Source organism: Equus quagga, unplaced genomic scaffold (genome assembly GCF_021613505.1).
Source record: "Equus quagga isolate Etosha38 unplaced genomic scaffold, UCLA_HA_Equagga_1.0 252_RagTag, whole genome shotgun sequence".
NCBI classification, from domain to species: Eukaryota; Metazoa; Chordata; class Mammalia; order Perissodactyla; family Equidae; genus Equus; species Equus quagga.
In genome coordinates, this window is record NW_025799860.1 from 1,258,196 (window position 1) to 1,271,233 (window position 13,038).

The 13,038-nt window shown below is 39.0% G+C and overlaps 1 protein-coding gene across 4 annotated transcripts in view; it reads left to right on the plus strand.

Moving 5' to 3' along the window:
• LOC124233828 (alpha-1,6-mannosylglycoprotein 6-beta-N-acetylglucosaminyltransferase A) overlaps nucleotides 1–13,038 on the plus strand; it is a 323,186-nt gene that overhangs the window by 204,108 nt on the left and 106,040 nt on the right. For all 4 annotated transcript variants that reach the window (XM_046651070.1, XM_046651069.1, XM_046651068.1 and 1 more), the window contains 2 exons: nucleotides 1,220–1,389; nucleotides 4,640–4,774. In XM_046651070.1, coding sequence (XP_046507026.1) covers nucleotides 1,220–1,389; nucleotides 4,640–4,774 — 305 coding nt within the window. The remainder of the gene's footprint in view (nucleotides 1–1,219; nucleotides 1,390–4,639; nucleotides 4,775–13,038) is intronic.

Below are 13,038 nucleotides of genomic sequence, written 5' to 3' on the forward strand. Positions count from 1 at the left end.
CTAATTTACCATAAGCACAGGGGACAGAAGAATCTATAATATAATCAACAAAATCCAGAATGTGAGAGTCTCTGCTGGAAATACAACCCAATTTCTTTGTAATTTGATAAATTACAGGCTCCTCCTTCCCTAAAACAAAAAGGATAATCGGAGACTAGTATAAGTTAAAGAAGGCTAAGAGATATATAGGTAGTTATAATTTATGCACTTTGACTTCTGACTCAAACAACTGTACTTAAAAAAAAGAATCAGGGGCAGTTGAGGGAAATGTAAACCTTAACTGGATTTTGGATGATATTAAGGAATTAAGAGCTATTTTAGGAGGGATAGTGATGTTATGGTTATTTATCTATTTATTTATTTTTGAGGAAGATTAGCCCTGAGCTAACATCTGCTGCCAATCTTCCTCTTTTTGCTGAGGAAGACTGTCCCTGAGCTAACATCCGTGCCCATCTTCCTCTGTTTTATATTTTATATGTGGGACGCCTGCCACAACATGGCTTGATAAGCGGTGCGTAGGTCTGTGCCCGGGATCTGAACTGGCAAACCCCTGGCTGCCGAGGTAGAACGTGTGAACTTAACTGCTGCACCACTGGGCCGGCCCCATTTTTAAATACGGTTATGTTTTTAAAATATTTATGTCTTTTAGAGATACACCCTGAAATATTTACAGAGGAAAGGATGTGATGTCTAGGATTTGCTTCCAGATAAGCTGGAGGAGTTGGGAGAAAATGAGAGGTTTAGATTAAATAAGATTTGTCATAAGTTAACGGTTGTTGAAGTTACATGATGACTACATTGGAATTGACTATATTGTCATGTCTGCTTTTGTATGTGTTTGAAATTTTCGCTGTTAAAAGCTTAAAAACATTCCAGCTGTGGAAAAAACCTCAATATTGTTAAAAGATATTTTATTGTCCTGGCTTACTCTCCCTTAAAATCTGACTTTCCAAATATCTCCCGCTTTTTAAAAGCAGGATTATCTGTTTATAACTCATGCTCATAACTGTCCCAAGGGAAGTAATGACTTTTTTCCTCTAAAACAACAATGAAAAATCATTTCCTTTCTTTCTTTGTACCTTCTAGAAAAACTGCTTACCCCACATTGAGAACGTAAACATGCCTTTAGAATTGGTTGATGGGTTTTTGGTATGTGACTGAGGAGTTTGTCCTTGGTTCAATGGGAATCAGTAAATGCCCCTTCTTTGCTTTTTTTCAGGTCCTTGTGCACCTGGGACTCCTGACGAAGGAATCTGGATTTAAGATTGCAGAGACAGCTTTCAGCGGTGGCCCTCTTGGTGAATTAGTTCAGTGGAGTGATTTAATTACATCTCTGTACTTACTGGGCCATGACATTAGGATTTCAGCTTCACTGGCTGAGCTCAAGGAGTAAGGAGATTACTTTTCAATTTTAAAATCACAATACAAAAAAGAAATTGTAAACTCTTAAAGCCCTCTATTAGTGTGTAATTTCTTGTGGAGGCAAATGAAAGTGATAATTCACTAAACAGGAGATAAGAAGATTATTTTCAGGAGCTAAATACATACAGTGTGAAAAGGATAATATGTTTTCATTGTATCGACAGGCTCCAGAGGCTTCATAAATGAATGCCAGAAAATTCAAACTAAGGAGCTTATTCTTTGCTATTACAGGTGCTTCCAACATCTGTAGCGTAAAACATTATTGACTTTCCTAATTCCCTGTCTCTTGCTGAAATTCATACCATTCCCTACTCAACATCCAGCTTTCCAAATCTTAAGAGAGGGCAGGTTCCTGTTGATAATTTAATTTGGATAGAATGAATTTCCTGAAAGCCCTGATCCCATCCTTTTTCAGTTAGCCAACTTTCAACTCTGGGTCTGTTAACTCTACCTGGGTTTTCTGTTTCACTCAAGTTTACTTGGAGCTCCAGCCCTCTCTTAATCCCTTTTAGGTTCACACAGCTGGCTAAGCAGGAATGCTTAGATCCTCTTCACTCCTTTTGGATAACTGCCCACGGAGACTTTCCACCCAACAGCCAAGGTGGCATGGTGCAATATGTCAAATGTTCCAGAAGAAATACCTTGAATGAACATTCAGTAGATGGAAAGGGTGTTAATACAATATATGTCCTACCCTATTCCATCTTTATTGTCTAAGACATTGATGGCCAGAGAGGTCACTTGTGTTAGGTGTGAGGTCTGTACCCGATTATGGCAGTGTTGAGAGGAAAGCAATAATACCAGTAAGATAATCGGCTATCGTTTGTTAAATGATTTCAGTATGCCAAAACTGCAATAAGGGCTTGAGTTACAACAGTAGGATCAACAATTATGACGACTATAATATTGACAATGACTATTAACAGCTAACATTTGTTGAGCACTTACTGTGCATCAAATACTAAGCATTTTCCATGTATTATCTTTAGTCCTTAGCACTAACCTGGAAGTAGGTGCTGTTGCTTCCTGCATTTAAAGATGAGGAAACTGAGTTTCAAGCCAAAAATGAGTTGTTCAAGGTCACAGGGAGAATATGTGGGAAAGGCAGAGTTTGAGCCCGCTGTCTGTCTGACTTCACAGCCTGTGCTCTTGACCACAGTACTACATTGCTCCTTTCAGATTTGGATTAACCTCAGGTCTTCTGAGCCCTTAATCACCACCCTTGTCCTTTTGCATCCTGCCTCCTGTGGCCTTCCTCCTGCTTGCTTTATAGCACGTTGGATACACAGCCTATGAAGTGGATACAGTCGGACTTTAGCAGTCATTCTTCCAGTGCCTCCTCTGGGCTGGTTCTTGGTATGGGATATGCAGAGATGACCTGCATGTGGTCAAGGAGATGCCAATCTTTTGCTAATTACAACTGATACATTGCGTAATAATTACATTAATTGCAATGTGATTAGTACTAATTGAGGTGTGGGTGCCAAAAATGTAAGCACAGGCAGTGCAGAGGCTGTGCATATTGTTCACCACTGTGTGTTCAGCACCTAGAACAGTACCTGGCACACAGTGGGTGCTCATAACTACTTACTGAACGAATGTGTGAAGGGATGAGTAGATGGGTGAGTAGGTAAATAGAGGGAGTTCTGTTGGTGCACCAGGGACATTACTTTCTTGGGAGGTCAGGAGAGGCTTATTAGGAGTCTGTCGGGCATAGACTTAATTTAGTGGTCAAGGGGAAGGGTGTAGAGGTTTTTAAGCACTGGTGACAGGGCCTGATATGTTTTATTTAAGATAAGCATGGAAGCAACATAGAGCAGGGGTTCTCAAACATACCTGCACATTAGAATCACCTGGGGATTTTTGTTTTAAGCTCCCCAAAGCCCAGACCATATCCCAGACTAATTAACTCACAATCTTTGGGGACAGGATGCAGGCATAAATATCTGTTGATACTTCCAGGTAGTTCCATTGCACAGACAAGTTTGAGAACCACTGAAAACAAGGCGGAGCAGGAGTCAGCAAACAGTGGCTTAGTGGGCCAAATCTAGTCCTCTGCCTGTTTTTGTTAATGAAGTTTCATGGGAACACAGCCACACCTGTTGTTTATGTATTATCTGTGACCACTGTCGTTCTGCAACAGCAGAGTTGAGTAGTTGCAACAGAGAACGTGTGGTCTGCAAAGATGAAAGTGTTGAAAGTATTTACTATCTGGCCCTTTACAGAAAACATTTTCAAATTCTTGGGAACAAATTGGTTATATGGAACCTAGCCCTTCCAGAAGCACAGAAGAGAAAGGTGCCTGAATCAGTGGCAGGATGGAGCTATAGAGCGGAGTCCTGTTTATGATGCTTGTTCTCTGAAGTAGAATGTCCATCATGTGGGGAAGGATTGTTAGGGGTGTGAGCAGAGAGGAAAGGCATCAGTGATGCTCAATTTCTGGGTGAGTGGACATACTGTTAGCAGTTCTTTATTCCCACCTGTGAAGTTGGCATATGATCAAGTATGTTGGCTCTCTTTGAGTACACGGGTATGTTTAGACGGATGGATGGATGGGAGGAAGGAAAATGAAAACGTGTAAACTGTAGTGCCAGTTCTGTAATAGTCTAGTCAGAAGGAAAAAATTTACATAAGAGAAAAAGTTAGGAAACAGTATAAGACAATATAGAAAGAAGTTTGTAGAAGCTAGAAATGGAAGACATTTAGGAGGTCAGTAAGGACTGGAGTAATGACAGACTGGGAGAAACTAAGGGTCACTGAGTATCTGTAAACCTTAGACACTTTCTATTCAATACCTCATTTAACCACCTGAAGAATCTGAGAGGTTGCTCTCTTATCATCTTCTCTGTGTCCAGTTCTGTTTTGTTGTGTTTTTTTTTTTTTTTCTTTTTGAGGGTGAGGAAAGATTCAGAGAGAGTGAGTAACTTGTCTAAGATCTCACAGCTGTTAGATAGTGAAGATAGAATCAGACACAGATCTTCCTTGGTTTCAAAGGCTGTGTTTGCATGCTACCATTTACTTTTGCAAGAGTCGAAATCAGTGCTCTGGCTGGGCCTTGTAGGATGGGCAGAATTTGGATAGGCAGTGGATTGGGAATGGCCATGCCATCCTCTCCGGTAAGGTTTCTTGGAATGTTTATTTGCCTATTAAAGTTGGTAAGTGTAGTACCTTGCAGTAAATTGTTTTCTTTTTTTTGTCTTTTCTGTCCTTTCTCTAGAATAATGAAGAAGGTTGTGGGAAACCGATCTGGCTGCCCAACTGTAGGAGACAGAATTGTTGAGCTCATTTATATTGATATTGTGGGACTCGCTCAATTCAAGAAAACTCTGGGACCATCCTGGGTTCATTACCAGTAAGTGCACCTGCAGTTCTGAAGTTTTTAGAGCTTTTTATTTTTTAAAAAAGGTTACATGGTTGCAGGTAGGAAAAAGCTATCAAATAGTATCTTTTGAACTATGTGGAGTGTATTTCTCATTCCTAATTGAAATTCATATTCTCCCCAGTAACTTTTTACTTTCAAGCGCTGTTCATTATTTTCGTTGATTTCTGTTAAGAATAGAAAACAAGTGTCCAGCCTTCTTTTTACCTTCCCTAATACTTGTTAGCATTCCTCTCTCAGTATGCCTACACCAATCTCATCTGTCTAATTAAGTAACAATTTTGGTAAAGTACGGACAGTGTCGTTTCTTGTGTTCCTTACGTTTGAGATGGTGACTCATTTCTTGTCCCCATTCCCACATTAGTATTCTTGTCATTTTTTGGAAGAGAAAGCTGGCAATACCTTGTCTGGAAGCTGGGATCCTACACTTTTTTAAAAAAATTTTTTATTGAGTTAATGATAGGTTACAAGCTTGTGAAATTTCAGTTGTACATTATTGTTTGTCAGTCGTGTTGTAGGTGCAGCCCTTCACCCTTTGTGCCCATATATCCGACAGAGGCTTAATATCCATAATATATAAAGAACTCACACAAGTCAACAACAAAAAATTAAACAACCCAATCAAAAAATGGGCAGGAGACATGAGCAGACATTTCTCCAAAGAAGATATACAGATGGCCAATAGGCACGTGAAAAGATGTTCATCATCGCTGATCATCAGGGAAATGCAAATTAAAACTACACTAAGATATCACCTTACACCCATTAGAATGACGAAAATAACTAAAACAAATAGTAACAAATGTTGGAGAGGTTGTGGAGAAAAAGGAACCCTCATACACTGCTGGTAGGAATGCAAACTGGTGCAGCCACTATGGAAAACAGTATGGAGATTCCTCAAAAAATTAAAAATAGAACTACCATATGATCCAGCTATCCCACTACTGGGTATTTATCCAAAGAGCTTCAAGTCAGCAATCCCAAAAGTCCTATGCATCCCAATGTTCACTGCAGCATTATTTACAATAGCCAAGACGTGGAAGCAACCTAAGTGCCCATCAACAGATGAATGGATAAAGAAGATGTGGTATATATATACAATGGAATACTACTCAGCTGTAAAAAAACAAAATCGTCCCATTTGCAACAACATGGATGGACCTTGAGGGAAGCCTCATGCTTAGTGTGACTACAGTGCATGTGTCACTCTGTGCACAGTCTGTATTATTTAGCAGAAGAGCTCACTGTTTCCCTGGGTGTGACTTTGGGACCATGATTAGTATTTGAAATGACTTTACGTGGTACACAAGCCTGTCACTGTCATTGAATTATGTAATGAAGTTTATTGATCTTTCGATTTTGTTTGTCTTCCTGAAAGGCCTTAGTTTGGTGCTCTAGAGCTCCAACACTTCTTTGAACATTTGCATGCATTTTTAACAAGATAGGAGTAGCTGTACGTCTCAGACTTCAGCAGGCAAAAGTATCTACTTTGAATTTAATAATACTTTTTCAAGAAGAGTAGTATGCTTTTTTTTAATCTTCCATTTATTGCAGCTGATACTGGCTTTTATTTATGGTTTATAAAAGTTTCCGATAAATTTAAATAAGCATTTTATTTAATGGTGTCAATGGTACATAAACTTAATCGTGAATTTAGTACCAATTTTACCAACTAATAGTAAATATTGACCTACAGTTTGAATGAACTTCCTAAAAGAACACACTTGAAAATCTTACAGTTAGCACAACGTGGAAATCCTTCCATGTGTTTCTTTTCTGTTGTTATTGGGTAAAGAGATTTTTTGATGTGTTCTCCTAACTCAACCAATAAATGAGTCCTTGATGGCCAGAACTAGGTTTCTCCACTTTATGTTAGCTTATACTTTAATATTATTTAATGTCCAAGGTTATATCAGATTGAAAGTGTTTTAGAAATTCAAATGAAATGAAAATTCAAAATATTAAGAATCTTCTCCAAAACACAGAGGGGAAAAACGCCCATTTTGTAGAATTTCCTTGCAATTTTCTTTCCAGTAGCACTGATTTTCTCACTGGGCAATGAAACGCTCATGGGCAGAGAAAGGGGATTGATCGAGAAGAGACTTTGCACTTTTCATTTCCTTCTCAATATAGTCTCATAAAAAAGCAAAACAAAAATCTTGTTTGGGGCCAGGATAGCATTCTACCTTCTGCATCAGATTTTTTCTGCTTTTTAGTTGTTTTTTTTCCCTGAAATCTTCACGAATCACAGGCCATCACGTTTTTTCTCAGTTATGTAGAAGTAACCATCTTTCTTCTTGGTTACTAAGCCATGTAAGCAAACAAACTTTTTCTTCTTAACTACAGTGCCAAAAAAAAGAAGGAAAGGCAGAGCTGTTGTTCCCTGGCATTTTGTGATTGGCTGGCATCTGATAAATGTGCAAAAGCAACTGGGCATTATGGGCATCTCCAGACTCACATATCCTCACCATTAAGAAGGGCTATTTGGATGGAAAAATATTCTCAGTGGTAGTGTTTAGGTCAATTAAAAAAGGACAATTTCATCATTAAAATGGTTACCGTTGATTGCTGTTTGATTCCTGTTGGGTGAAAAGGCACCATCTCAGAGGGGGTTTTATGACAGTGTAATGTTTATCCCTCCTTTCTGTCATAAATCATCTACGGTGGTGATATTAGCTAGTTAGTGACTCTGTGTCAGCGATATGGCAGGAAATCTGTAGTATGTTAGCCCTGCCATCTTTATGGTGTGATGAAGTTAAGATTTCATCAAAAGGCCGAGCAGGTCCGCTGGAAAGTTTCTTGCCCATTTCTTCCCCTTTTGAAGATTAGAAATTTTCAGGGCTCTCTGTATTCATATCGGTAAATGGTATGAATTCCATTAAATGTAAAGTTATCATCTGATCTTTCATTTAGGAGCAAACCCTTGAGTCCTGTTGAACTTGGAAAAATATGTCTAAATTCTGTATAATTTATGTCTGGACCCAGGAAATTCAGTTAAACATTTATTAAATACTTACATGCACTAGTATACTGCTGGGTACTGCAAACTCATACTCACTTTGCTTCAGATGAGGTCTTAGCTGCGCCTTGAGGACACACAGGAAAGTGAGATAAAAATAGCCCAAGATATATACCATGTTTTACATCAAACTCCAAATTAGAAAGTAGGTCCTGACAAGGAGGTTGTGAGCATCCATCCCGTAATAGTGTGGCTTAGAGCACAGAAAATGTTCCAGGAGTCATTTGGCATTGCTGTAGTGACTTCTGTTAGGAGGAGGGCAGCTGCCGTAGGCAGCAAGGCAAATATCTTTTTAAGTCATCAGTCTGTTCCTGATGCTCCAGACACAGAAAAGACATTAGAGCAACGGCATAAATATTAACATCACAAACACAGTTCCAAAGCACGCAGACGTTGAAAGTGATTGAAGAAGGAAAACTATAATGTTGAGCCTCCCGTAGACAGAGATCAGTCCCCTGCCTCTGGTTTATAAAACCAACCCAGATAAGCTAAAAAGTAGTTCCCAAACCAAAGCTTCACCTATAAGGATGTGGAATTACAAGTTTCTGAGACATGCAGTCATTTTTGTCTTGTAGCCTTCTGTCGGGCAGAAGCCCGGAGTCACATGGCTTACATCTAGGCACCGTGTAAAAGGTCCAAGCTTTCAAGAGTTTGGCTCCTACCAGGCAGCTTTACCCATCAGGGTTTGTTTTAATTATCTAAATTAAAAATAACACTAGTAAAACTCCAAGTTAAAAATAGTCACAAACCAAAGCTGGAGAGGAATATAGTCTGTCAGAGTCCATTAATAAATAAGTGGAAGGGGCTGGAGCCTTTAAGGCAAAGGTTCCTTATGAGGAGGGCTGCCTTTTCTCCTGCTGTGCCTGCAGAGCTGTGATCTTTGAATCTCAGCTCTGGTCCTCTGGCAGGAGCTGAACCTCGCACAGCCCCACCTGGCAGTGTGTGTCCCTCCTTCTCCTCCTGCCTCCTGTCACAGCGACCTTCTGCAGAGCTGCCGCTGTCATCCCTGCTGCTTTCAGAACACTGCCATCTTTCTCAGAAGAAAATACACTGGCTCCAACCAGTTGCTTTTATACCTTATTTTAAAATATGAGTTAGAGTTAATTAATAGGAGTTTTTAAATTGAGTTTTTAATTCAGTTAAGGGTTTTTAAATGTTAAGCTATATTTAAAAAAATAAGTTAGGGCTGGCCCAGTGGCGTAGTGGTTGAGTTCTCACACTCTGCTTCAGTAGCCTGGGTTTGTGGGTTCGGATCCCAGCCACAGACCTACACACCATTTGTCAAGCCAGCTGTGGTGGCATCCCACATACAAATTAGAGGAAGATTGGCACAGATGTTAGCTCAGCAACAATCATCCTCAAGCAAAAAGAGGAAGATTAGCAACAGATGTTAGCTCACAGCCAATCTTCCCCACCAAATAAATAAATAAGTTAAATGGAAATGTTTTTTATTAAGAGAAAAGGAATGCAGAGTTATTCGAAGAGCAGGTAAAACACGATTGGTCATTTCCTTGGGTCCCTAGCTTTCTTTTTCCTGGACTGTGGGCTCCATTTCTGTCCTCCTGTCGGCTGTGAGACTGAAGACATGTTCTTGGTGTATTGTGAAAATTGCTCCTGTGATGATAGCACATTTGTTGAACGCCAGACAGAAATCCCGACAAGGAAACTCTCTCTGTGGCCAGCTTGTATTTCACTTGGTGGTCATGGCCCTCCCCCCTTCCGCCCTGCCTTCCCTCTTTCTTTCTCCTCTTCCTTGTCTAGACAGAGAGTGGTCATCTCTGATGAGAAAATCATTATGCTAAAATGCTAATTTACCATTACTCTTCCCGGGAAATCCCATCTGGTGTTAGGACTTTTTTCTAAACTTCACATTGACATAAAAATTAAAAAGTTGGAAGAATGACTTCTTAATAGTGGAAAAAGGAAGAAAGAAACTGAGCCAGATACTTGAAAGTCATTGCTAGCATCTGATTCTAAAATGAGGGCTTTAATCTTTACTTACTTTTATGTTTGTTGGTCCACTAAGAGCCATTCAGAAGTATAATAGAGCAATTTTTATCAGCTACTCACAAGCCAAATTTCCATCACTGTTTTAAGAAGGAGTGATGAAATAAATGTAACCAAAATCAGTAAATTCTGTTTGAGGATTGATTCCTTTCTTCCGGTTGGTGGTTCTTTGTGTCCTCTAAAGCAGTGCTCCGCAGGCCCTTTCTGTAAAGGGCCAGATAGTAAATGTTTTAGGCTTTGCAGGTCATATGGTATGTTGCAACTACTGAGCTCCCTTGTTATTGTGTAAAAGCAGCTGCAGACAAAATGTAAACAACTGAATGTGGCTGTGTCAAATAAAACTTTATTTTTGAACACTATAAATTGAATTTCATAGAATTTTCATGTCACAAAATATTCTTTTTATTTTTTTAACCATTTAAAAATCTTTTGCCCATTTTTCAATTGGGTTGTTAGACTTTTTGTTTTTGAGATGTATAAGTTCTTTGTATATTTTGGGGTTTTTTCTTGAGGAAGATTAGCCCTGAGCTAACTGCTGCCAATCCTCCTCTGTTTGCTGAGGAAGACTGGCCTGAGCTACCATCCGTGCCCATCTTCCTCTACTTTATATGTGGGACGCCTACCACAGCATGGCTTGACAAACAGTGCCATATCTACACCCGGGATCTGAACTGGTAAACCCCAGGCCGCTGAAGCAGAACGCGCGCACTTAACCGTTGCGCCACTGGGCTTGCCCCTCTTTGTGTATTTTGGATATTAACTCCTTGTCAGATACATGGTTTGCAAATATCTTCCCCCAATTGGTAAGTTTTTTTCATTTTGTTGATGGTTTCCTTTGCTGTGCAGATGGTTTTTAGTTTGATGTAGTCCCATCTGTTCCTTTTTTCTTTTGTTTCCGTTGCCCAGTCAGACATGGTACTTCAAAATATGCTGCTAGGGCCAGTGTTGAAGAGTGTACTGCCTATGTTTTCTTCTAGAAGTTTAATGGTTCTAGGTCTTACATTCAAGTCTTTAATCCATTTTGAGTTACTTTTTGTGTATGGTGTAAGATAATGGTCTACTTTCGTTCTTTTGCGTGTGGCTGTCCAGTTTTCCCAACCCCATTTATTGAAGAGACTTCCCTTTCTCCATTGTATGTTCTTGGCTCCTTTGTCAAATATTAGCTATCCATAGATGTGTGGGTTTACTTCTGGGCTCTCAGTTCTATTCCATTGATCTGTGCGTCTGTTTTTGTGCCAGTACCATGCTGTTTTGGTTACTATGGCTTTGTAGTATATTTTGAAATCAGGGAGTGTGATACCTCCAGCTTTGTTCTTTTATCTCAGGGTTCCTTTGGTTATTCAGGGTCTTTTGTTGTTCCATATAACTTTTAGGATTCTTTGTTCTATTTCTGTGAAAAATTTTGTTGGAACTCTGATAGGGATTGCGTTGAATCTGTAGATTGCTTTAGGAAATATGCACATTTTAATTATGTTAATTCTTGCAATCCAAGAGCACAGAATATCTTTCTATTTCTTTGTGTTTTCTTCAGTTTCTTTCAACCATGTTTTATAGTTTTTGGTGTACAGATCTTTCACCTCTCTGGTTAAGTTTATTCCTAAGTATTTGATTCTTTTTGTTGCAATTGTAAGTGGGATTGTATTCTTAATTTCTCTTTCTGCTACTTCATTGTTAGTGTATAGACACTCAACTGATTTTTGTATGTTGATTTTTATATCCTGCAACTTGACCGTATTCATTTATTATTTCTAAAAGTTTTTTAGTGGATTCTTTAGGGTTTTCTATATATAAAATCATGTCATCTGAAAATAGTGACAGTTTCACTTCTTCCTTTCCAATTTGGATCCCTTTTGTTTCTTTTTCTTGCCTGATTGCTCTGGCTAAGACATCCAATGCTGTGGTGGAACAAGAGTGGTGGAAGTAGGAATCCTTGTCTGGTTCCTGTTCTTAGAGGGATGGCTTTCAGTTTTTCTTCATTAAGAATGATAGTAGCTGTGGGTTTGTCATATATGGCCTTTATTATGTTGAGGTACTTTCTTTCTATACCCTTTTTATTCAGAGTTTTTGTCATAAATGGATGCTGTATCAGACATTTCTCCGAAGAAGATATACAGATGGCCAACAGGTGCAGGAAAGGTGTTCAGCATCATTATCAGGGAAGTGCAAATTAAAGCTACAATGAGATATCACCTCACTCCCATCAGAATGGCTATAATTAACAAGACAGTAAACACAATAAATGTTGCAGAGGATGTGGAGAGACGAGAACCCTCATATACTGCTGGTAGGAGTGCAAATTGGTGCAGCCACTAAAGGGAACAGTATGGAGATTCCTCAAAAAATTAAGAATAGATCTACCATATTATCCAGCTATTCCACTGCTGAGTATTTATCCAAAGAACATGAAAACATGAATGTGTAAAGATACATGCACCCCTATGTTCACTGCAGCATTAATCACTGTAGCCAAGACTTGGAAGCAGCCTAGGTGCCCATCAAAGGATGAATGGATAAAGATGATGTAGTATATATGCACAACGGAATACTCCTCAGCCATAAGAAACGATGAAATCCAGCTATTTGTGATAACATGGTTGGACCTCAAGGGTATTACGCTAAGTGAAATAAGTCAGAAGGAGAAAGTCAAATACCATATGATCTCCCTCATAAGTAGAAGATAGAAGCAATGACAATCAATCACATAAAGACAGAGACTGGATTGGTGGTTAACAGAGGGGAAGTGGGGGAGGGAGGAGGGCAAAAGGGGTGATTAGGCACACATGTGAGGTGATGGATTATAATTAGTCTTTGGGTGGTGAACATGATGTAGTCTACGCAGAAATTGAAATGTATAATGATGTACACCTGAAATTTATATCATGTTATAAACCAATGTTACTGCAATAAAAAAAATTTAAAATAAAATATATTTAAAAATACAAAGATCATTCTTAGCTTATAGGTCATATAAAAATTGGTGTAGAATGGTTTTGACCGATCTCGTTCTAAGGCTTTGGTGGAAAAGCCAAATGACACATCTTTCAGTTTCACTTCTTCAGGCTCTGGGAGAAAGCAATAATGTTCCTTTACCATCAAATACATGAAAGTCACCACTGCCTATTGAGCGGGATTCTAAGCTTTACCTAAAATCAAACACATACTCTAGTTAGTTGATGAAACTCTTGAATGGTTGTTGAAAGAGATAAGGCAT